At 35.8% G+C, this 25,798-nt stretch overlaps 1 protein-coding gene across 1 annotated transcript in view; it reads right to left on the bottom strand.

Moving 5' to 3' along the window:
* Window positions 1–25,798, bottom strand: part of Rorb (RAR related orphan receptor B) — a 203,814-nt gene that overhangs the window by 50,770 nt on the left and 127,246 nt on the right. Inside the window, exons 2-3 of the mRNA XM_004862519.3 lie at window positions 8,367–8,452; window positions 3,799–3,940 (exon numbers count right to left, since the gene is read on the bottom strand). Of these exons, the coding sequence (XP_004862576.1) occupies window positions 3,799–3,940; window positions 8,367–8,452 (228 nt within the window). The remainder of the gene's footprint in view (window positions 1–3,798; window positions 3,941–8,366; window positions 8,453–25,798) is intronic.

The following is a 25,798-nucleotide window of genomic DNA, read 5'->3' as shown; positions in this document are numbered from 1 at the left end:
GCACCACTGAGGTAAATCCCCAGCCCTACACAGTCTCAATTTTTAAAAATTACTAATTAAATTATATTTTTCACATTCTAGTTTTTGCTAGGTTTTCTGCTTTCTGTTTCTGTTTCTCTATAGGCTCAATATCTTTCTACTGTTACTGTTTTTCAGTAAACAGTTAAAGGGTGTAGTTAAAACAATATTTGTGAAAGATCCAGTAAAAAGAAAAATAGTTAAAATGGAGAAGATTCTTATAATCAATTCACACATACGTGCATTTTTCACCTTGGTAGAAACATAAACACACATATATATATACTCAAAGTGGGTTTGATTTTTGATTTTTTTGCCTAAGCTAAATTTGAACAAATTTGGTATTGCTCATATATGTGCCATGGCTAATAAAATGGTATACACGTGGAAATTCAGAAACGAATGAAAATCTAGCAATTTAAATAGTTATGTTAAGCTACTTACTGGCAGCCACGCTGTTTTGGTGCCAGTGACGTAGAGATTCTGGGAGCCAAGAATAAGTGGATAAAGCAAAGAGAAGATGCCCTACTGGGTTTCTGAGGGAAGGTAGGAGGTTGTAAACAAGTTAAATGTGAGGATATTTTACCTTGGCTTTGGTGATACTGCTAAAGCACTTTGAAAGTATTTGCTTAGTGAGTAGATGAAAGGGGTAAGAAAAAAGTGTGGCAGGAGAAAGTTCAACTGTCAATTTTGAGTTTTGACTAGACATTGTGAATTCACCATAACTTCAAGGCTTTTGAATTCAACACCACATACTTGGCATTACTTATCAATAGCAGATAAAGCTTAATCAACCTCCTGGGTTTTAGTATGACTTATTTGGTGTAGTGGACTCTTTATAATCAAGGTTCTGACCAACTTCCTCTATTTGACATGGTAAAGAAGAGGCTTTTCCTGAGAGAGAGAGAGAGAGAGAGAGAGAGAGAGAAATTGTATGTGTTCTTGAGACTCATCTTTGCATTACCAACTACCACTCCTACCCCTGATCATCTTTTTTTGGTTGTTTTTTCTCTGATCATCTTTCTTCATGATTAATGTGACATAAGACATGTTTAGCAGGCATTTGGAGAGATGTTCCAGGCAGCTTGAGGGTGGTCTCTGGGTTTAAAGTTAAAATGGATTGTTATCCTCATTCCCCAGTGTCCTAAGGCACTACGTCACTTTTATTTGCATAGAAGAATATGTGCTGCAGTAAGTTTCTTTCTGCTTGAGAACAGATTGTGGCTGTACACATTAAGCAATACTCTCAACACATTTGTTTTATGTCATGGGATTCACAAATCTCTTAGATTTGATGGGCTGAAGATGCTGAGTCTGTTGAATCTGCCTTGGAATGTATACTCATGTCTTGTCCAGCACAGACTGGCAGACCTGCCCTTCCAGAAGAGATGCTTCCTTTGATTGTAGGAAGAAGTAACAGAAATAAAAACAACATTCTTTGAATTTTGTTCCCTCCACTAGGTCATTAAATGAATCGGTTGCTAAATGAGGAATTGTATATAGTACTTATATTACAATATTCAGAATAAAGAGATGGTCGAAGGAAACTCCAACTTCATGACTTGCTCTTATTTGCATAACTCTTACATGCAGTATGGTAATGTATATCAGAACATGGAACTACAGTACTGTACAGTACAATCAGAAAATTACAGTACTGTAAACAAGGTATACTATACATAAAAGACATTAAGGCTCTATAAACAAGATGTACAGAACTGTACAAAAAAGATAGGTTGTAAGTCTGAGTGGCAGGTTGTAAATACAACCAGTTGTTAAATAGGTAGATTGTTAAATGAGGAATGTCTGTATATCTAATAGTTTATCTGTTTTTGCAATTATTAGTGCAGTTTTCTAGATATTGTCAATACATATGCTGCCTCCATATGGGTGAAATGAAGTGCAAAGTCATCAACTCAAATTCCCATAGATTTTTCACTAAATAAATCCTGAGAACCACTTAACCCCCTCCCTCTACTTATTTGCCTTAGTTACGTAGAAGCCACACAGTGCTATAAATTTACCCTAGGAGTAAATTTATGTGGTTAGTGAGCCCAGGAAAAACAAATAAAACAAAAAACTTGGCTAATAGGAAAGTTTTGGAAACTTGATCTGTAGCTTCAGAAGCTATCTATAAACTTAAGTCTCAAGGTTAAATTCTTTCTAATTTTTTGGGTCCAGTTTGGATACACATTTGTACAAGACAAGTTTAGGTTGATTGTGAATTAGATAAAAGGTTTAAAAAAAGCCCATAATAACTCATTATATCCCCATATACTAAGGGATATATATATATAACACATAGATCATACATATATTATATATAATTACATATATTATATAATTATATATAATTATATATCTATAATTTATATATACATATTATATATATTATATTTTACATATATAATTACATATATATTATAAAATTTTTAAACTTGGAAGTTTCTTTGTTTTCATTTTTAATTTTTATATATGCTACCTTGAACTTGTACTTCACTAGAGGGAGTATGATTGGAGGCACAGAATCCACAGTGACTCACATAAAAGGAATAAGTTATTGGGGTATTATTTGTCTGTCAAGCAGAGGTGGAAAAGAATTCCATAGGTCTTTAAGAAATGCTTAGGTCCCTGCTTTTAATGAAACCTTAAAGATACCATGGAACAAGACAGAAATGGCCCGGAACTCAGGGTCATTTATAATCTGCTATATGAGAGCTGCGCCCAATCTCAGTAGGGATAGAATTAATGTACATGATTACCAAAAATGGAAGCTAGTTAAAGTTATTTGTTCATCTTATTTGAGTTTGTCTTCTTTTCGGTGGGGAGCCAGTGCCCAGTTTACCAGGAGGAATGCATACTTGTGACATACTCTGAATGGGACATTGTCTATACAACTCTTACTTTTTGGTAAGTGGATTCTGGGAATTGAACACAGGGCCTCATACATGCTAGGCAAGTGGTCTACCACTGAGCAATGTTACTACAGACTCTTCGATATCCTGGAAGTATTTTTTTTTTAGTACTGGGGATTGAACTCAGAACTTTTGCACTGAACAAGATGTCTAGTCTTTTTTATTATTTTGAGACAAGGTCTTGCTATGTTGCTAAGTTGGCCAGGCTGGGCTCGATTTTGTGATTCTCTTGTCTCAGGCTTCCGGAGTGCTAGGATAGCCGGTGTGCGGTACCTTGCCTGACTCCTACATAACCTTTCTAAGACCTGGAAATCTGCTGTAGCTTTCCTAGTCTCCACCATAGATCAGAATGGTGGAAACCCTTACCTGGGTACATATGATCAGCCAGCCAAGCTTGTAAGCTTTCTCTATATGCGTATTCTGTTCCTTACCATTTTCCTCACTAAGCAATTTGTGCGCCAGTGAGACTTTTCCAGTGACTAAAAGGCCCCTGTTTGCTCGGAATTTTCCAGTTTTAGCTCTGAAAGTCTCCCATCTCAGGAGACACCTTATTCCCACATAAACGTGGGTGTATGGTCACCTTCGATCTAGGCCTATGTGGCTTTCACTTCACCAAGATGGCACAGGCTGGTCCATGAGGTTCAGTGCAGTCTTCCTTCCCTTCCTATTTTGCAGCCAACGCTATATGTTATATATGTTATATGTTATATGTTAACTTTGCTTCTTAATTCACTGTCTGCACTGTGGTTCTCTTTTCTTCTAATCTCCACTTCCCACATTTAAATTCTTCCAGTGCTTTCAATAGACTGAGTGAAGCATCTGTTTGAAAACCCTAAAGTAAGAAATAGGAAAGTAAACCCCTTACCATCTCTCGACATTCCTAGGGCAAGACACTTCTGCAGTCGGCAGTGTTGGCAACGGTTTCGGTTAGTCCTGTCAATCAAACAGTTTCTCTGCCTAGGGCAGGAGTAGGAGGCATTGTTCTGCTGGCTCCTCCTGAAGAACCCCTACAGGGAAAAGGAGAAGGGGGAAAGTGGATGTGTAAGAAGGAAACATGAACATACACACTGGATACATTTTCTATGATGAACAAAAGTGCACGTAATTTAAAAAATTCTTTTGGATAATTATCCTTGAATAGTTTTCAGATGTTTCTGTGTAGAAATATGTGTTATCTGTGGAGATATGAAGGCGCCATTCATTTATACATTTGATGTTTATTAAAAATATTTGTGAGCTGTGCTATTCTCTGCAAAGAAAACAGTTTCTGCTCCCCAAAAGCAGTGGGGAAGGAGTGATGAACAAGTATATCATTGGCAAACCAAGTGATGAGACTTGGTGGGGGCAACACAAGGGTATGCCAAGTGCTCTGGTGGAGAGGGACACAGGGCACCAGTAGCAGCAGCGGTGGAATTGAGAAGCACAGGCTCAGAATGTGTTACTGTTTTCATCATTTCTAAGACACATATTCTCCATTTGAATAATTTTTTAACTTGACCAGAATACATCTGGGAAGATGTTCTACAAAGGAATGATGTGCCTTCTGATCAACCACATCTTTGAGTAAAGAAAATACTGAAAAAACCCTTCAGTGAAAAAGAAGATAAGACAAGTGTACTGGTCTACACCTGTGCTTCCAGCACTAAGGGAGGCTGGGGCAGGGGGATAGAAAGTTTGGGTCCTGTGTGGGCATCTTAGTGAGACACCAGCTCAGAATGAATCAAAAGGGTTGGGTGTAGTTTGGTGATGAGTGTCCCTGGGTTTGATCCCCAGTACAACTTCCCCCACCCCACAAACCATAAAACCAACCAAACAACAACAAAAAAACCAAAGTAAAATCTGAACAAATGGTCTCTGCTTGGCTTTAGACTATAATGATATAAGAGGTCTTCATACAAGTCTGCTTGAGTCCTCCTGGCCAAAAATGAACTGCCAAGGACTATATATTACCCTTCTAATCTACAGCCAAGTTTTTAGTTCTTTTTAATTCTTAAATACCACCCTCACTTAGTTATCTTACAGAAAACATTATTGGAGAAAATGAGCATTTTCTCCAGGGTTATCATTAATCCATTCAGTCCCTTCTGCAATCAGTTTTCCTAATCACTCCTTGCTTTTGAATTGGGGAAACCATTAAAATGCAGAGCCTTGACCAAAATGATAATCTGAAACAGGTACAAAGAGAAATTTTAGGAAATGATAATCTAGGGCATCATCTTTTGGAAGGCAGGTGACTTAAAAAGTTCAGGGCAAGGTCAGCTCATAGCCCAAAGTGCTGAGAGGCTGGAAAACAGTCTCCAAGTTCTGTCCAACACCTTCCATAGGTGTCCATAGGTGGACAGAGCAGGGCTGGACCTACATGAGGTAAGTGAAACAGTCATCTTGGCTAACAAAATTTATGGTTCACCAAATAATTGATAATTAGGAAAAGCAATATATTAATGCAATATATTAAAAACCAGTATGAATGAGAGAAAAAAATCAACAGTTTAAAGAAAGAATGAATAGGGCTGGGGATTTAGCTCAGTGGTTCCACTGCCTGACTCGAAAGTGCAAGGTCCCTAGTTTGATCCCCGGTACCAAAAAAAGAAAAGAAAGACCAAATCGATATTGTCGATTTTCCTTTTGTTATGGATTTGAGTGGGGCTCCATTTGATACTGGAAGGAGAGCTTTGGCAACTTGTAAGGAATCTCAGAAATGGCTATGCTGCCAAAGGTCCCTTAGAAAGAGCCCCAGTTGGTTTTGTGGTTTAAACCCAAAGCCATTTGACAAGGACTGGATTCCTCTTCACATCTCCCTGTGTATCATTTATTTACTGGGCGTGATGGCAGAACAAGACATCTGATTGTTCAGTTGAACTGGCTTCATATTAACACAAAGGCCACACATAAGCCCCAAGGGGCTGAAGAGATGTGCTTCATATACAGGAAAACTGTCCGAAATGTACCCTCAGCATATCGATCTTCATTAAAGATGATGTAAAACTTACATTTTAAGAAAGAATTGGGTGGTTTTTAATCTTTGGATACTATAGTGCCACTTAGCAAAAGAGTTGACAGGGATGACTTTTTTGAAGTCTCAGCTACAAGCCCTAATTTAAGGCCAATTTGACATTAATTATGAGGCTTTTCTTGCTTAACTGTTGCTCATTTTGTAAATGAGGTTTTGGGCATGAAAAAGATTCTGTGCAAACTTTATTGAGTGAACAGGCATTGAATAAGTGTGTGAGCTGATGTTATGTAAAATGGGTTGTTTATGTCTACTCAAAAACAGTATTATGAAAATTCAGAGGTTGGTTACTGAATCTGCTGATGTTGACATCTAATCTTGAATGAAATTTCTTGAGTTTTTCTATTTGGAGGAAAATGTAGCATTCTTACAAATGTGGGTTTTTCCATGAAATAAATAACAATAGTGTAATGTATAGTTTTGAGTAAGCTCTCAGAATATGCTTCATAGTAACAGCATAATTTCTTTGATTGTGGATCTTTCTTTTAAATATGAAAGATGGCAGAAGTCCTGGCTATTGACCTGTTAGGTTAGGTATTTGTCCAGTTATTAAGTCATTTAGAAATTACTGTTTAAAATCTTTTGCTTAACATGAATACTGGGTATCTCTATATTTTAAAATCAGACATTTCCCAAATAGGTCTCATACAGTAAAACACCAAATATTTGGATTATGGCATTGATTTACAATTTTTTTTATGGATATTATGTACACTAGATGATAGCACTTAAAATTGCAGAATAAGCCAAGAGATTGGTAGAAATACCACCAGTGGACAGGGATCTGATTCCAAAATTGCCTATGTTTATGAAGAAGAAAACACACTATATTTACCTGACCAGGGAAAATTGCATTAAGGTGGATAACATGCAATTCTTAATTGTAGATCTGCAGAGTAACAGAAAGCAAGGGCAGCTTAGGATGTGGCCATGTGGATAATCATTAATTATCTCTAAGTCAAATCAGTGTGCTCATCTTCTTCCCTCTCCCATTCCATTCCTATTTATTCCTTTTTTCTTTCTTCTCTCCATTTGCAATTTCAGTAATCATATTTTTGAGACTATTATGAAGACAGTGCCAATTTTCCTCACAACAGCACTATTCGCACATTACTGTACGTTTTGTCTTATTTATGTTGGAAAGTCTCTTAAGATTAAGATTGACTCCTAGAATTTATAACTGTCTCATATCTCCTTCAGTTTAATGACTTAATGTTTTAAATTTATATATATTTATTGGTACATTTTAGGTATAAAATACATTTATATTTATCATTGGGTGTTTGTACCAGAACATGATGTATCTTAGTTCTTATTTTTTCTCCCATTACCTCTGCACCCTTCACTCCCTCCACCCTTCCTTATTTTAATGACTTAATTTAATGATCCACTTTGACTGCATCTTTGAACAAAAATATAATTGGTCTTAACAATAATTTTATTTATTTATTTATTTAGGTACCGGGAATTGAATTTGGGACCTTGTGCTTGCGAGGCAGGTGGCAGAACCACTGAGCTAAATACCCACCCAATAATTTTGCTAGCATATCACTGTTTCCCTCCCAGATGGTAGCTGCATTCTATTTGCTTTGGTTACATATGGCTCTTTAAAGTTAGTTGTAGCATTCTTTTGATTTCATTCACTCTTTCTAAAGAGAAATTTTAAAAATTTATGGGTAAGTTTCAAAGTTGTCTCACTTCAGATTAGGTCTGTATTAACTGCTATTTCCTCAGGTCTGTAGTTTGGAAGCAAGTCATTTACTGTAATGCATTTTTTTTTCTTTTTGAAAGATTGGCAGAATCTATCTGGTAGGGAACAATGAGCTGAATATGATGAAACTTTTCATTTTGTCCAGCTTTTTATTATCTATATCAATGACATTTGTCAGGTGACATAGTTATATTTATGCCTCAAGACCTTATTAATAAAGAAAGAGTTTGGGGTGGATAGTTATCAATTGATTTAGGGTATCTGGTCCACTTCTAACAATTTCCATGCTCTAAGTTTTCTTTTGCTGAAATATAAAAATAAAGGATGTCCATATGTATAATGCAATTGTCTCCTTGACTTCATAAATATATGCTCTTTATCTGTTAGTCTTTATTTTAATCTTTAGTTCTATCATATGGTAACAAGTGCCATGGGATTTACTGGAGAAAGTACTGCTAAAAGAGCAGGAGTCAGTATTTATATCTCTGTAAATGGAAATAGTTCAAAACTTTATGTAAGAATTCCTTTTTAAGGAGCTGCTGACCACTTAGAGAAAAAGAGGGAAAAGGCAAAAGGACAGAAAACAACACCACACCCACACCCCAAGCCACAAGTCCTGAGTGTCAGCAGCAGGCACAAGTGGCCTCCAGAAATCCTTTTTCCTGAAGGTGTTGCCTGAAGGGCACACAGCTGCCTGAGGCAAAGTCCCTACCTTGCAGCCTTCACATGTGATGACTCCGTAGTGGATCCCGGAGGATTTATCGCCACAAATTTTGCATGGTATCACTTCAATTTGTGCTGAAAGGGGAAAACAGACATGTTGAGTTTACAGTGTTGTCTTCCTTTCACCGTATGCAGCCCTCCAGTGATGCTGTGTTTGAAGATCCTGGGGTGGCAGTGGTGGTGTGGAGTTATCCATTCCTATGTGAATGATTTCCCAAGTCTTCTAAGTGAAAGGACAACCCTTTACCATTGCTATTTGTTTTCTTCTCAAACTAAAAAAATAACGAGAGACCAGAAGTTTTCTAAACTCTTGCCTTCAGTATTTTCTGCATTTTAAACTTAAAATTGATGCAAACCCCCTTGAACTCATGACTTTTGATTTCTTATTTTGCATTTGAAACATTAAGTCCCTAAGAGGTCTCGCGTGATCTTATCTCAATATATTAAATAGTAAAGGAGAACGAGGGCATGTGTGTTTGTGTAGTAGCTTTATACATTATGTGGCATGCTGATTACTTGTGGAAATGTTAATGGATCCATCCAATGTATAGGAAGCATGGTTAATATGTCCACTAAGATACTGAAGACTGATGACAGAGAATAAGATACAGTGATGCTTCTAATAATATAATTAATGATACAAAGTTAAGACGTGGAGAAATCAGAGAAAAAATAATAACTTGTTGGTACTGAGCATGAATGTTATAGGAACCAGAATAGTTTCATTGGAGGTGAAGACATTTCATTTTGAAGACTATGGAATTTGATTAGTCTGAAAGCAGCCAAAGGGTACTGAATGCAGAAGAGTGGATGTCTGGGGTGATTGTGACTGGTAACAGTACAGCGCTTGGCTGTAAAGAAAATATGGGTCACACGGCTACATACAGGGGTGGTGCCAGATTTTGGATCTCTTGGGGTCTGGCAGAATAGTTTTCTCTTCATCCCACCTGCCATAAAAGATGATCAAAGTAAACAGGCTGAGTGATGAAAGATGTGGTTTTGTTAAGTTAGAAAGACAAGTTTGGCAGGCTAATCAGAAACAAGCAGAAACCAACTAAAAGCTATTGCTAACTGTGAGTGTTTGGAGATGAAATCATGGATTACATTAGTGTTAGGAACCATGGAGAGGAAAAAGTAAGTATAAAGGTAGTGGAAAGGTGGAAGTGAGATTATACGATGAAAGAAAAACTAACACAGATAAAGAATCGAAGGTGACTTCTAGCTCCCCAGTTTTGAAAGCAAGATAAAGTAGTAAATTAAAAAAAAAATGGGGATTTGCAGAATATGACAGGGTATAGGATTTCCATTTTTCATGTGTGCCATTTGGTGTGATGTCTTGTAAGCATCTGCACATAAAACCCATTGGAAAGATGATTTCAAGTCATCATTTTAGAGGTTATGTAGAATGTAGTAATTCCTAAGTCTTTAATTGTATTTTAAGAGTTGTTAAAATTATGCTTGAGGAATTTAAAGACCCAATCCAAAAATGGGCATCTGAAATGAAGAGACATTTCTCAGACAAAGAAGTAGAAATAGCAAATAAATACATGAAAAAATGTTCAACATCACTGGTCATTTGAGAGATGCAAATGAAAACAATGCTGAGATTCCACCTCACTCCAGAAAGAATGGCTGCTATCATGAAATCAGCCAATAACAAATGCTGGCAGTGCTGTGGGGAAAGAGGAACCCTGCTCCACTGCTGGTGGGAGTGTAGACTGGTGCAAGCATTGTGGAAATCAGTATGGAGATACCTCAAAGAACTAGGACTGGAAGTCCCATTTGACCTTGCTATTCCACTGCTGGGCATCTTCCCCAAAGAATTAAAAGAATCACACCACAGTGATATATGTGCATCCATGTTCATAGCAGCACAGTTTGTGATAGCTAAAAGTTGGAAACAGCCCAAATGCCCATCAACTGGAGACTGGATCAAGAAAATGTGGGTTTTTTTTTTTATAAAATGGAGTACTACTCAGCCATAAAAAATGAGAAATTAGAGACATTTATAGCTAAATGGATGCACATTGAGGCAATACTCTTAAGTGAAATAAATAGGACACACATGTATAAATACTGAATAGCTTCTCTAGTGTGAGAAACTGAAAGTGTAAATAAGGACTAAAATGTATAATAGATAATGTGAAATAGGAAGAAAAGGGGCAAAGGGGAAGGAAGTGGGAGGGCTAGGGGAAAGGAAAGAAGGGAATGGAATTAATATGAGAAAATGGAAAAATAGGAATAAAATCTTTGTCAATAGGGAGGAATGGAGGGTTTGAAGGGAGGGCTGGGCAAGGGTGAAAAATAAGAACCAAGAGAGATTATGTAAAGGTGCAAATTTGCATTTATGAATGTCATTATATTGTATACCTAAAATGTACCAATGATTAGAATGAATAGTCGATAATGCAAAATAAGAAGAAAAGGTCCAAAGGGGTAGGGGTAGTGGGAGGGGCAGGGGAAAGGAAAGAAGGGAAAGGAAAAATGCTGAGAAATGGAAAAAAAGGAAATAAAGACTTTGTAAATAGGGAAGGGTGGAGGGGGTGAAGGGAGGGCTAGGAATGGGAAAAAAATAAGAACCAAGATGCACCATGTAAAGGTACAAGTTCCCAATGAGAAATGTAATTGTGTTGTATACCTAAAATGTATCAATAAAAGAATTTAAGAAAAAATAATTATGCTTGAGGAAAAACAAAGTAAGAACACAATTTTGAATGCCTAGAACACTGGCAAAAAAAGCTAATGATGAAAAACATCAAAAGAGGTAGTCACTTAAAAATACTGATTAGATTAAGTATTTCAGTCTGCTTCTGCTTCTTTAGCTTTTGGATTACTTGAACTAGTGTTTGTTTTCAAGGTTTTGTGTTAGGGCTGGGAATTCAGCTCGGTGGTTTTGCCACCTGCCTTGCTAGCGGAAGTCCCAAGTTTGATCCCTGGTACCAAAAACAAAACAAAACAAAACAACTACAAAAAAGATTTTGTGTTAGGGAAAGATACTAGATTTAATGTCATACTCTTCTGTCCTCTTGGATTAAAATCTTAAATCTATTAGTGATCAGGGGCCATTATGAAGATAGAATCTCTGATCTTATGTTTCTGTTATGTTTTCTGCTTTATAAATATAAAGCTTAGCTGACAAACTTCATAGACTTGTGAGATTCAAGTGAATATTTGTAAATAATAAAGAGCTATAAAATGTCTTCACCATCAGCATTACTGTTGACTAGTTTTTCTAATGCTCTTGGACAAAAAAATATGACAAACCACATCATTAGTCCTTTATTAAAGATCTTGTAGTTTTCTAATAACCTAATGAATGACACTATGAGTTATTTTCACTATGAACTTTTTTAGCTATAACCTTTCAAACAGATTATTTATCATGATTACAAAACTGACTTAACAAAATCCCAGGTATCCATTGTACATTTTTTATCTTATATGATATTAACACAGAGGTTCTCTTTGAATAAATTACTCCCCAGGGAGTAGCTTACACGTAGGGTGAATCTGCTTCAATAAGTTCTTAATTATAAATTGATCTAACTTTAAAGAAAATGAAAATAGAGGTAATTTACCCCCTGGGGTGGGAGAAGATGTTTTTGAAAGACACAAAGGTTATTTTATACAACTTTGGAAATACAGATGAGATAAGGAAGATTCGGTAGAGCACCTGCATATTTATACATATTTATAATCCTGGCTCAACATGTAATCCTGAAGAGCTATAAACATTTTAACAGCATTTTTTAAAGATAAAGAAGCCACTTAAAATGTGTGTTGAGTGTATAGCAAGGGGATATAGGTTTGGAAATCTTATGACTACTTTTTACTCACTTTAGCAGAATAAATCATCTGAAGTTTATTAGAGGTGAAGATAAATTTAGACTATTTAAAGTAATAGTCGTTTTCTTTTTCTCTTAAAAAGTAAACTTCTCTGAGCTACAGCTTTATAGTTCATATTCTGTGTTTCATACAGTACATCTTTAAGACAGAGTATTTCAGACACTAATTAGGACAACAGATCACACTAATGCTCCAGTGTTTGCCATTTCTAAATGTCTTGCTATTACACCAGGAGAGCCTCCTGTGAAACTGTCACACAGTGAATACAGCCCTGGAAACATACTATATGTCATCATTTCAGGATAAGTATATTGGAAAGGTTTGGTATCTTGGACCTCACCAGCATTGACAACAAAGAGAGATGGAAACTAGGAAGGGAGTTTGACTTTTGTACTTTTCTTGACTCCTGGATTTATTCATACATAGTATTCCTTGAGAGACACACTTAGAGGAGTTGAAATGCCCTAGAGATGGCTTGAGATTTGCTCATTTTTCATTTTGTCCATATCTTACATATTCCAATCATATCTTCCTATTGGTAAGCTTTTGTAGAGACTATTGTTAAGATTTTACTTACCAATTTAGTTTTGCTTATAAAAGCAACGATACATAGGTTTTCCTCTTTTTGAAACAATATTCTCACCATTTCTGGGTCATGAAAGATTTAAAAAAATGTGATGCTGTCCCTATACTAAAATGATTTATGAAGTACAATTGACAAAATGTCCCAAGAGTTGGCCGGCAGATCCTACTCAACAATTACGGAGCAGTCAAAATTTATCTACCTCTTTGAAGATACAAATTCTCTTTCCCTCTACTCCCTGAAGGTCCTTTCCTTGCTTAATATCTTGCGCCACAGTCTTGCACAGAGTCACCAAGTTTCAAGTCTTCCTATTTATCAACATTTACACATTTTTCATTCTCCCCGCTCTGACCTCTAGTGGTGACAACAGGCATTGAGGTTAGATAAACTAAGCCAGGCTAATGAGTTAACTAGAACATGCATCACTCTGGTGCCCCAAATACCTTAACTCTTGTGACATTGAACCTTGCAGGTGCTTTCTGGTTGGAAGAACTACTTTTCTGGCTCATGGTCTTGTGCTCTTTTTTGCCATCATTCCAACTCTTTCACTACCTGTTCGTGTTTATGTTTGGGCTTCTAAGTTGGGACAGGGATAGAGTCCTGCTTCTTTTTTTGTTTTTCAGTGGGATATAATTTTCTTTCAGTAAAAACATGAAATTTGACATACTTCCTTCTACAGAAGAGATTTTAAGCAATACTGATTTTTCATATTTGGAGTGAGAAGAAATCAGAATCATGATTGGTAAAGGGTATGCACTTTGGGAAAGGCTCCCAGGTGATTCTGGTATTATACAAGCTCCCCAAAGGAATTAAATGAATCAAATTATTTGCTAGGAATTCTCTTTACCTGGTGAACTTCATGAAAAGGCCAACAAAACAAAACAAAATAAACACAACAACAGCAAAAGGCAAAACAACACAACACCCTCGCCCAAAGCCAGACATGATGGCACATGTCTGTAATCCCAGTGCCCTGGGAGGCTGAGGCAGGAGGATTGCAGGTAGAGTCCAATCTGGGATAGCTAGCCACTTAGCGAGATCCTGTCTCAATAAAACAAAGAATAAAACCTCCATACAGGAGACAGGTCAGAAGTGAAAATTCTAAGGAATGACCTCTGTTTCTTGCATTTGATTTGGGGTTATATTGCAGCATCTTTTGTTTTCTGGTTGTTTATTCCCCTTAAGAGGAAGAAGAAGCATTTACCAGGTTGAGTCCTAGGCTTTGCACATTGTTCCTGGACACAGCACAGGCTAAATTCCTGGACACTTGGTTTGCCTGTTTCTGTTTCCCATAATTTTGCAGTTATGCTAAAAGTGGACAGAGCAATTAAATCTCTTAATGTCTGAGTGAAGCACAATTTACACATGTAAAAGTTTCCAATAAAGATGACTATTTTGGTTAAAAATCCTTTGCAGATGGTCTCAGTAGACCAAGTTGTATCTCATCTACCCAAATTGTATCTCATCTACCATCTGTGACAAATCCAAGTTAAAATCTTTGTTTGTATTCTTTCCTTCTCTCACTGGCAGACTGATAGTATCTACCTCTATCAGGTCCAAAATCATTTAATCTCATATAACAACAAAACCAAAGGACAACGATGAAGCAGGTATTCCTGAGATCTGCTACAGCTGCAACTGTGATTCATCAGACAATTGTGGGATGCAAGTGTGGAAAACAGACCCATAAAGAAAGAAAACTTGACCTTTGCTAGCCCTCATATCATGCTTGATAGTGATTCTTTTCTCTTTGAAATGAGAAATCTTGCTGTTTCCCAGGCTGCATTTGAACTTGAGATCCTCCTTCCTTAGCCTTCTAAGTAGCTGACATTATAGGCATGTGCCGGTGTGCCCAGTTTAGATGGCGATTCTAAAAGATTACTGACATTGGGCCAGGATGTGTCCATGTACATATCTCATCAGCACAGAGAGCATCTTAATGCAAGTGCCCTCCCCAAATGCCCAATATGACGCATGAAGTTAAATACATTCTAACCTAACACTCTCACATCTATCAACATTTGAACTCTCCTCTTTACAGAATCTTCTCTGTAATACTCTAGGTGGTGGGCTCTTTGAGCCTTCTGTTCCATTTGATTGATTGATAGAGAGCTCTTGAATGACTTACAGATGCATTTAGTTTTATATTGCTATGATTCCTTCTACTGCATGTTAATGAAGTTAGATTAAACAATTAATTACTAGCATTTGATAATGACAAAAAGTGTTTTTTCAAGCCATAATCTGTAGGATTACAGATTTATCTCTCAGAAGCATTTACTGCCACAGAGTCCCTTGCTCATGCTGACATGAGCAAGGTCTGAAACATGAGACCAACAAATAGTCATTGAAAGCATTTACAAAACTCTTCCCTTATTCAGTTTTGCTTTTCATGGTTTCAGTTACTCAAGGTCAACTATAATCTGGAAATGTTAAATGGAAAATTCCAGCAATAAGTAATTCATCACTTTCAAATTGCTTTCCATGCTCCATCCTACCCAGAGCCCTTGGCCCACAGTATCCACACTGTATATGGTACCTGCCTACCAGTCACTTAGAAGCTGTCTCTAAGAGCTGGCAGTTATTAGATTGACTGTGATGCTGTCAGTATATTGTCATAATTGTTCTATATTACTACTGATTGTAGTAAATATTTTATTGTGCCTAATGATTAAATTAAACTTTATCATAGATATCTACTTGTAGGAAAAAGCAGTAGATGTAGGGTTTGGTACGATACAGTTTCAGGTATCCACTGAGTGGGGGTTTTGGAATGTATCCCCCATGGATAAGGGAGGGATGACTATCCTGATAGTAAGTTAAATGATTCTCTTATCAGCAAATTAAATCACTATAAGTTGTAGTGATTTTAAATGCATAACTTATGAATTGATGCCCATTAAACACCTCTTGTCTTGTCAATGTTCTAATCATAATGAGATAATATATGTGTAGGACTCAATGTTATTCAGGTTGAGAATAGCTCATGACTTCTATGACCACTCCATGTGGTCCACAGACCAGGGGCTGTGGTATAACCTTGTTACATGTTAAAAATGCAGACTATCCAAATGAATTTTAGGATTGCTTTTTTCTAGTTTTGTGAAGAATGTTATAGTATTTTGATGTGTAGGTTATTTGTTGTAGGACGGCCATTTTTAAAATATTAATTCTGCTAATCCATGAACTTGGAGGTCTTTCCATCTTCTAGTGTCTTCTTCATTTCTTTCTTCAGTGTTCCAAAATTTTCGTGGTATCGATTTTTCACTTCCTTGATTAGGTTTTTTACTTCCTTGATTAGACTGATGCTTAGTTTTAATTTTTTTTCTGAAGCTATTGTGAATAAAACTATTTTCCTGATTTCTTTCTCAGCTAGCCTGTTATTAGTACACAGAAGCTATTGATTTTTAATGTTGATTTTCTATTCTGTTACTTTGTTGACTTTATCTGTCAGCTCTAAAAGTCTTTTAGTGGACTCTTCATGGTCTTGTACTTATAGGACCATATCATCTGTGAAAAAAGATGATTCTAAAATCATATGAGAACACAAAAGACCCAGAATGGCCAAAGCAATCCTAAGTAACAACAGCATGACTGGAGACATCACAATGCCTGATTTCAAATCATACTACAGAGGCACAGTAAAGAAAACAGCATGGTACTGGCACAAAAATAGACATACAGACCAAAGGAGCAGAATAGAGGACACAGAAACAAACCCACATGCCTACAGTCATCTGATTCTGGATAAGTTACAAAAAGTTTATGTTGAAGAAAAGATAGCCTCTTTAACAGATGTTGCTGAGAAAACTGAATATCCACTTGTAGAAGGATCTAGGTATAAGAACTGAAACCCTGAAACTGTTAAAATAAAATATAGGAGAAATACTTGAAGGCATAGGCACAGACAAAGACTTCCTGAACAGGACTCTAATAGCACAGGAAATAACAAGAATCAACTAATGAAATACTGTCAAATTAAAAAGTTTCATCACAGCAAAGGAAACAAAAAACAGAGTGAAGCTATAGCTGCCTATGGGATAGGAGAAAATCTGTCAACTATGCTTCTAACTGAGGATTAATATCTAGAATATATAAAGAACTAAAAAAACCTTACTACCAAAAAATCAAATATCCCATCAACTGATGGGAACAAGAATTGAACAGATTCATCTCAAAAGAAGTACAAATAATTAATAAGTATGTGAAAAAAATGTTCAAAATCTTTAGCCATTCAAGAAATGCAAATCAAAACTACACTGAGATTTCACATCACCCCAGTCTGAATGGCTATCATCTGAATGAAAAAAAACAGTAAATGTTGGTGAAGCTCCAGGGAAAAAGGAAATCTACACTGCTAGTGGGAACATCAATTAGTGTAGGCACTATGGACATCAGTATACAGGTTCCTCACAAAACAAAAAACAGAGATACAAACTGATCCAACTCTACTACTGCTTGACATATAACCAAAGGAATTAAAGTCAGTGTACCACAGAGATACTTGCATACCCATATTCATTGTGGCATAATATACAATAGCCACAGCCTAGGTGTCTGGAACAGATGAGTGGATAAAGTGTGCTAGTGTGCTATGTGTACATAATGCAGTATTTTACATCCATAAAAAGAATAAAATTTTGTCATTTGCGGCAAAAAAGGGTAGATCTGGAGATCATTATATTGAGTGAAATTAACCTGTTGAGTGAAATAAAGATAAATACCACATTCTCTCTAATATGTGGCATATGAAAAGATGACATTATTAGACAAGGAGAAAAGACTGGGGGAGGGTTGTAGGGGGCAGGTAATAGTGGGGATGAATCTGATCAAAATACATTACTCACACTGAAACTTCCTCACTGGGAGGACGGTGAGTAAGGGGAAGTGAAGGGAGAATGATTACATGATTAAAGTCATGTACATGTACAAATCTGCCAAAATGAAACCTATTAATCTGTATGACCAATATGCACTAATGAAATGTGGAAAAATGCAGACTATTAACTTGCACCTAAGACCTAAGACCGATTGAAGCAGAATTTGCTTTTAACAAGCTCCCCAAGGAAGCACCGTTTTATGACATTCAGGTAATCGTAGTTATAGCTATTCTGAGAACTGATGGGATCTTTAATTTTCCTGGCTTTAAGATTAAAAACTTGGACTGGGGATTTATCTTAGTGGTTCCGTCTCCTGCCTTGCAAGCACAAGGTCCTAAGTTTGATCCCCAGTACCAAAAAAAAATTAAATAAATAAATAAAATTAAAAATTTATGGATCTGAAATGAACAGACATTTCTCAGACAAAGAAGTAAAAACAGCAAATAAATATATGAAAAAATGTTCAACATCACTGGTCATTTGAGAGATGTAGATGAAAACAACACTGATATTCCACCTCACCCTGCAAAGAATGGCTGGTATCAAGAAATCAACCAGTAACAAATGCTGGTGGGGCTGTGGAGAGAAAGGAACCCTTCTCCATTGTTGGTGGGAGTGCAGACTGGTGCAACCACTGTGGAAATCAGTACGGAGATACCTCAAAGAACTAGGACTACAGGTCCCATTTGACCCAGCTATTCCCCTACTGGGTATCTTCGCCAAAGAATTAAAAGAATCATACCACAGCGATATATGTGCACCTATGTTTATAGTGGCACAGTTTGTAATAGCTAAATCTTGGCAACAGCCCAAGTTCCCATCAACTGGAAACTGGATAAAGAAGATGTGTTTTTTTTTTATAAAATGGAGTACTACTCAGCCATAAAGAATGAGAAACTAGAGACATTTATAGCTAAATGGATGGATATTGAGGCCATACTCTTAAGTGAAATAAATAGGACAAGCATGTGTAAATACTGAATAGTTTCTCTAGGGTGAGAAACTGAAAGTGTAAATAAGGATGAAAATGATTCAAATGAATAATTGATAATTTGAAATAGGAAAAGGTCCGAAGGTGTAGGGGTGGTGGGAGGGGAATGGGAAAGGGAAGAAGGGAAAGGAAAAATTATGAGAAAGAGATAAAAAATGGAAACAAAGTCTATGTAAATAGGGAAGGGAAGGCTAGGAATAGGGAAAAAATAAAAACTAAGATACATTATGTTCAGGTACAAACACCCAATGATAAATGTAAAGGTATTATATACCTAAAATGTACCAATAAATACAAAAAAAAACTTTATGGGACCTGGAAAAGCAGTTTCTATTGCCTTTTAGACATTTCCTTTTGTTCATAAAGGCAGCATAAAGGACAATTGGAGAGTTAGAAAAAAAATCCCCCAAATCTCATCACTAAGTGATAAGACAGAGGAAAGAGGAGCTGGCATATTGTGGGAACATCTTGCATTATTATAATTAACACCTAGTACACCAGGTTCCTTTGCAGATTGCACTAGCATCTCCTTCACAATCCTAACACAGCTTGGTAATGGCTCTTCCTGTGCTGCAGACTGTCTTGGTGTTGTGGCTACAAGTTTACTTTCTGGATACTAAGCATAAATCTACTGCATTAAAAAAAAACTACTCTTGAGAAGATTTAAAAAATACAGCTTTTCATTTTAAAAATTAAATCCTATAAAGTTTCCTCTTTTTTTTTTTGATAGAGGTAAGGAACATCAATTTTTTTCCCCAGCTACTCCTGGTAATTCTGGAAATGCAACATTGGAAAAGCTGCCCCATCTCATTGAAGCAGATTAGTTAGCACAGAGTTCAGTACCCGTAAAGGATATTCGTGGCATTTCTTTCATCTCTCCTAAGGCTGTCCTGAGACATGCTGATCCAAAGTGTGGTCCCTGGCAAGAGCACCAGCATTGCCTGGCTGCTTGGTAAGAGTGTAGATACTCAGGTCATGCCCTGTTCCTACAAAACCAGAATCTGCAATGTAATGATGTGTCTACGATTCAACCAGTTAGAAAAGCTTTAGAAGCTCCCTAAGACAGGAAGGCAAGGCATCCTACAGTTTACTCTGAGGATGTCTCCTCTAAGCCTCAACTCTCTGTGAAGAAAATTTTATTAAAAAAACAAAAACAAAATACCCATGTGTACTCTACTTGATAGCTAATTTATCCAGTTACAAAAAGAAAAATACAGTAATTATTTTGCTTCAGTGGGTAAAACTTGTCCCTTTTTAGCTCCTTTTTTTCTTAGCTTTCTTTTTTTTAGCTTCTTTTTTCCCCCTTTCTACTCTCCATCTAGTTGAAACCTTCAACAGGAAGCTCATGATTGTGCAGCACGAACTCAGTGAAGGAGAGGAGGGATGGAGGAACTTACAAATTACATCCCACAGAGGACTCTGAATGACAAGGCAGAGTTTATTCCTTGGAGACTAATTCAAAAAGAGCAAAACACCTCTCTTCACCATGTACAGGAATCTAATAACCCCAACGAATGTAAACATTGTAGGTCAGAACATGAGCTAAAACAAGGGATATCAACAGGAATGAAAAAAGGGGGAAAGAGAATGTGGGGGAGGGAACAGGAAGGGGATTAAAAATAAAAAGAAAGAAGGATGCTGTAATATGCACATGTAACCATTTCCCGAGACGACTATAAACTATGAACTGCAAATGTACAAATAAAATTTAAAAATTAAAAAAAAATGAATACCTGCCCCCACAACAAACTATGAAACAAAGAGATAAAGGGCAATCTAAATAAAAGAGTTATTCTTCTCTTACTGTATAAATATCAGTTCTTCCCAAACCAATAAATTAACAGAATTCTTATTAAAAAAAATTGCCTTTTGGAAAAATGGAAAATGTACATGGTTTTCCTATGTTAAAATCACAGGGCATTAAGAGAGTAAAGAGACAAGTCACAGAATTGCTGAAAAATTGTAAAACACATATCTGATAACAAGGTATGCATTAAAACCATGCAAATAATGATTGAAATTGAAGAAAAAAATGGGCAGAAAACCTGAAGAGATTTCATGAAAATGATGTATGAATGGTAAACAAGCATATTAAAGGATACCAAATATCATGTGTCATTAAGGAATTGTTAACTTACACAATGAGGTACCACTGTACACCTTTTAGAATGACTATAATCTAAAATCCTGGCCATGGCAAATTCTGGAGAAGATGCAGAACAAAAGAAATGGTCATTTGTTGTTAGCAGGAATGCAAAATGGTATACCCACTTTGGAAGGCAATTTGGCAGTTCTTACAAAGCTAAAAAGTCTTAATTATTAGTCTTAATTATGCTCCTAGGTATTTATCAACTGAGTTGAAAACTTGTGCTCCCTAAAAACCTTGCACATGCATATATAACATTATTTATAATTGCCCCAAACTGAAAACAACCAGGATGTCTTTCAATAGGTGAACAGACTAACCAACAATGGAATATTCCAATAGTGGAGTATCATTTGGCAATACCAAAAAGAGCTACCGGGCTATAAAGAGACATGGAGGAAACTTAATGCATATTTCTAAGTGAGGGAAGACAGTATAATTTCAACTACACAACATTCGGGAAAAGGAAAATTATAGAGACAGTAAAAAAAAGTCAGTGGTTGCACAGGTTTGAGGAGGGATTGGAGAATGAGTATAAAAAGCACAAGAAATTTTTAGACTTATGAACTTATCATATGTGATACTGTAATGATGGGGATACGTCATTGATATCACCACAAATATAGAAGGTTATAAGAAGAGTGAACATAAGTCCAAACAATGGATTATTATTAATAATAATGTATCAGTATTGGTTCATTAGTTGTAACAGTTGTAACATGCTGGTAAAATATTAATAATAGAAGAAATTGTGTATTTGGTGCTATTAGGTGTAAAGAAAATCTATGTAATATAAGATAGTACTAAAATGGCTATTATTTATTAAAAAATTAGTTGTATGACTTCTTTCCCTGGAGGTTTTGAGGATCATATGAGACAACCTAGCAAAGACAAGCAATACTTTTAAAAAAATTCAGCAAACGTCTTTTTATTTTAAATCATAGAGATATCCAAAACCAAATTTCTGTCTGCAAAATGAATACTATTGCTATACAGCCACACACATCTAAATAACCAGGATACAGAGCAGATAGATGACTGTTGAATGAACCTGAAGGACGGAAATGATAATTTCAGCTGAGGGAAGCTGGGAAGGTTCAGTGTTGAGATGGCTTTTGATCCAGGTTTTGGAAAGCAAGCAGGCTTCAAGTAGTAAATATGTAGGGAAAGGGTAAACACAAAATTGGTGACTAAAGATTGAAAGAGGAAAATCCAATTACAACAGTAAATTTCCAGACTAGTAAAGTATTTAAACTTAATTTAGGGTGCATATTAATGGGGTTAAATGCAAAATAAATAGTAGAAGATGCTTCCAGAATGATCAACTAACCACACTTTTATTTGTAATCACTCATATGTCCAGTTGACTGATATGAAATTAGCATGTTTTTCTGCAAAAAAATGATGCCATATGCAATTTCACATTAGTCAGTCTAGTATTATTATTCATTGTGTTCTAAGATATTTTTCCAATAGTGCATGTTTTTCAAGAATATTTAAAAAGACCAATGATATAGGAATATGTTTGATAAGCAAAAAGAAAGTCATTAAATTATGTATTTAGAGTCACACAATTCAAAGGTTGGAACATTAACTGTATAACTACAGAGAGAGAGAGAGACTAAGTAATGAAAGAAGTTGGGGTGGAAAGCACTTATTTCTCATTAATAGAAACTAGACCATTTCTGAAATTCTTAGCACTGATCAGGGAGTTTGAAAATAAGCAAATATGTTTGTCTGGATGGTGGCAAAGAAAGACTAAGTCTCTTGAAGTGAATTTACGAAAGACAAGTTAGGACTCTAGAGAAAAAGGAAAAGGATGCATTCTAAAATAGTGATCTGGATCCAATTTCAGTGCCTTCGATCTTGAACAAAGAGATCCTGTAACATACAGGTGACACCCTATCTTATCATATTTGGTCAAATTATTGCTCCTCCATTAGGATGATGTCCACACAAGATCAGAATGTTTGTAACATATTAACATTTCTATTCCTAATCTCATGGTAATTTTTAAAAACTGGCTCATAGCCTCTTATAATTGTCTTGGGTTAAAAAAATAAAGAGTAGTATTATTTGTCACTTTTTCACATTTACACTTTTGTTTTTTTATGTAACCATAGCAACAAATAATTAAATAAACTACAGAACATAGGTAAGATGTGTGTGTATGTGAAAGAGTGTGTCTGTATCTGAAAAAGAGAAAGAAAATATGACACCAGTGATTTTTTTTTTGACACCAGTGATTTTTAAACAAGTTCAGATTTTTAGAAACTGATTATTTGGATTATCTACAAGAGTTTTGATTGTTTTTAACCCACATAATGCTACAATGGGTAAATCTATTGCAAACTCTTGTGCTGAAAATTACATTATTATATTATATATGCTCAATTAACCTTAGAATTTGGCCTCTGTTGAAATATAAAGAAATTATAGAGTTGGAGAGCCAATTTTAATTTTTATTTTACCTCTAGAGACAAAAAGAGTTCTAAAGTTAGAGAAAGGCATGTTTGGGCTTAGTCCATCATTACATATATGGCCTTTTTAGAGAAGGAGACATATAAAATACTAAGGAAAGTTTTCTCACCCATTTTCAGCGCCAGAAATTATTTCATGGGTAAATAATCATCTGGGATTCACTGCAGAAGCTCTGCCTTATAATTTTACCCCTTGCTAAGCACCACAAAGGCCCATTGTCAGTGTGGGACTGAGGCCGGGCTTAGTCACCCAACACATGTAGAATTAGTTATAGCTCCTCAAAGACTGAAGTGTCTGTTCTGCTGATACTGCACACTTTCTCTAAAGAGATTATTGGCATAATCCTAAATAGTATAGGACCCGAGCTATCTTATTTTTGAGCTCATCAGATCCAGCATGCTGCACATAATCCCTAACAGCTTTATTCAGTGTTCATGTAAGCTGGCAAAGTTATTGTAGGAACATGATGACCAAACCTTCTCATTCCTAGAGACAGCATCACTTAGTGTTAACAGTCTCAAAGAGTATTGAGAATAAATGATTTCCAAATTCCACTTGACAAATTTCCTCCCTTTGAACTGTATTTCTCCTACAAGAAAAAGATTCATAACCACTGTTTGACAGTCAATAACAACATTTGAATGAGATGCTTATGGTCTATTTGTTAGCTGTGTTTCTTGTGCAGTAATTGGTACCCAGGGAATTTTGATGCTACCAGTTGCACTGAACTGGTGGGATAAAGTTTTGTTCTTTATTTTCTACTTTGTTTACAGTTTTGAATCACTGTAAAGCAACAGAAATATTAATTTTGGTGAAAATATTAGAGAAAAGACAAGTACAAACCAGAAATCGCTTGGCATAGCACCAAGTATTCTGTAGTAATAACAATAAAAAACTTGTACCTTCAATTTAGGATATCCCTTTGAATCACATTGAAATTTAAGGAAAAAAGTGCTCTTTGCAAAACCTAAGAACACATTTGCTGTATATCTCAGTTTTAAAAATGAGTAGTGTTCATATGAATGTGCATATAAACCCCCCACATCAAACACTGTTTCATGTATTTTACAGCAGAAGGCAACTACATGCTTGATTTTTTAAATACCAAGTCAGAGAGAAAGACATTTTTGTTTACTTCTGGGCCTCTGTTAATTGCTATTCAAACCTAAAGAAGATTAGGCACATAGATGTTAATACGCCTGGTCTTATAAATTTCTAAACAACAATAGTAACAGTATCTTGAGTAAATCTGTCAGTAGTAAGGATGAATAGTTGTTTAAAGACTCCACTGATGTCAGACTGCAATCTAGCTGGTAACTGCTTATTTGACCAAAGAAATGTCTAAATACATACATTTGGAAATCAGTGAGTCATTGCACAGAAACAATATCTATTTTTCTAAAAATAGAAGCACCAGGAGGCTCTAATCATTGTGGAAAGATGTAATTCTGCATTTACAAATTGAAAGTTTTAAATTTAGATTTAAAATTTAGTTTGGGCTAATTGCAAGGCTCATATTATAAGCAACCATTTTACAATTTTAATATTTTCAACAGCTACTCTTTGCTAGCCAGTACCACTAGAGAAATGACAATAAGTCATTTTGCCCTGAAATATATTAAAAATACACGCTCAATCCTACCCATATTATGAGACAACATGCGTTGAGTGGACTATGTACTAACTTATAAAAAATTTAGGAGAAAAGAGCTATAATTTACCGTTAATCATCTTTCAATCAAATAGAATTTTTGAAAATGGATGTATTATATGTGAAAAATGTCTAGTATAATATATAAACTAAATTAATTTTTTAAAAATTAGAAAAATCAAATGATTACAACTATAACAATGTTACTGATTACAATCAAAACTACAAAATTGTGGTAAGTACATTCACATCGTTATTCCTAAAGTTAGGATAATATGATCAATGACTACTTGACTTTAATCTCAAAATGTATATACGTGGTAATTCACCTCTGGCTATGACAATATTTATACCTAAATACCTTCTCCAGTGTAAAATTAAGCCTGTTGTTGGTTTATTACATGCATTCCCAAGTCAGAAACTATTTTATTGTCCCCTCGCCTAGCTATCAATTTATTTTTCTGAGAGCTTAGAAATGCTCAATTTCTTACACAAGGATGGTTCATTCAGTTAAACATCAGAAGAGAGAAAAAAATGTAAAACTCACCAGTGGCGTCAGGCTTAGTTTTGAGCTGGTTCTCACACATTTTGACGTAGCAATTAAAAGTCTAACTGAAAACTATCACACTTTTCTCTCGATCTGACGACAGCCCTGTTATACCACGACCAGAATCCTAACAGACTGCATTAATGAGATTAAATGAAAGAGGAGTTAAAGGCATCAACTGTTCCATTTCATTAAGTAAGACTGAAAGGTACTCAGCTGGGGAAGGTGGGAGGGACAATATTGTTTTTTCTTTTTGATACTATGTATTTATTAAAGAATGCAGCATTTGCTAAATT

The sequence above is a fragment of the Heterocephalus glaber genome, unplaced genomic scaffold (assembly GCF_053883595.1).
Source record: "Heterocephalus glaber isolate CG9 unplaced genomic scaffold, H.glaber_assembly_v1.0 deba00001481, whole genome shotgun sequence".
NCBI lineage: Eukaryota > Metazoa > Chordata > Mammalia > Rodentia > Bathyergidae > Heterocephalus > Heterocephalus glaber.
This window is presented reverse-complemented; position numbering and strand designations above follow the sequence as displayed.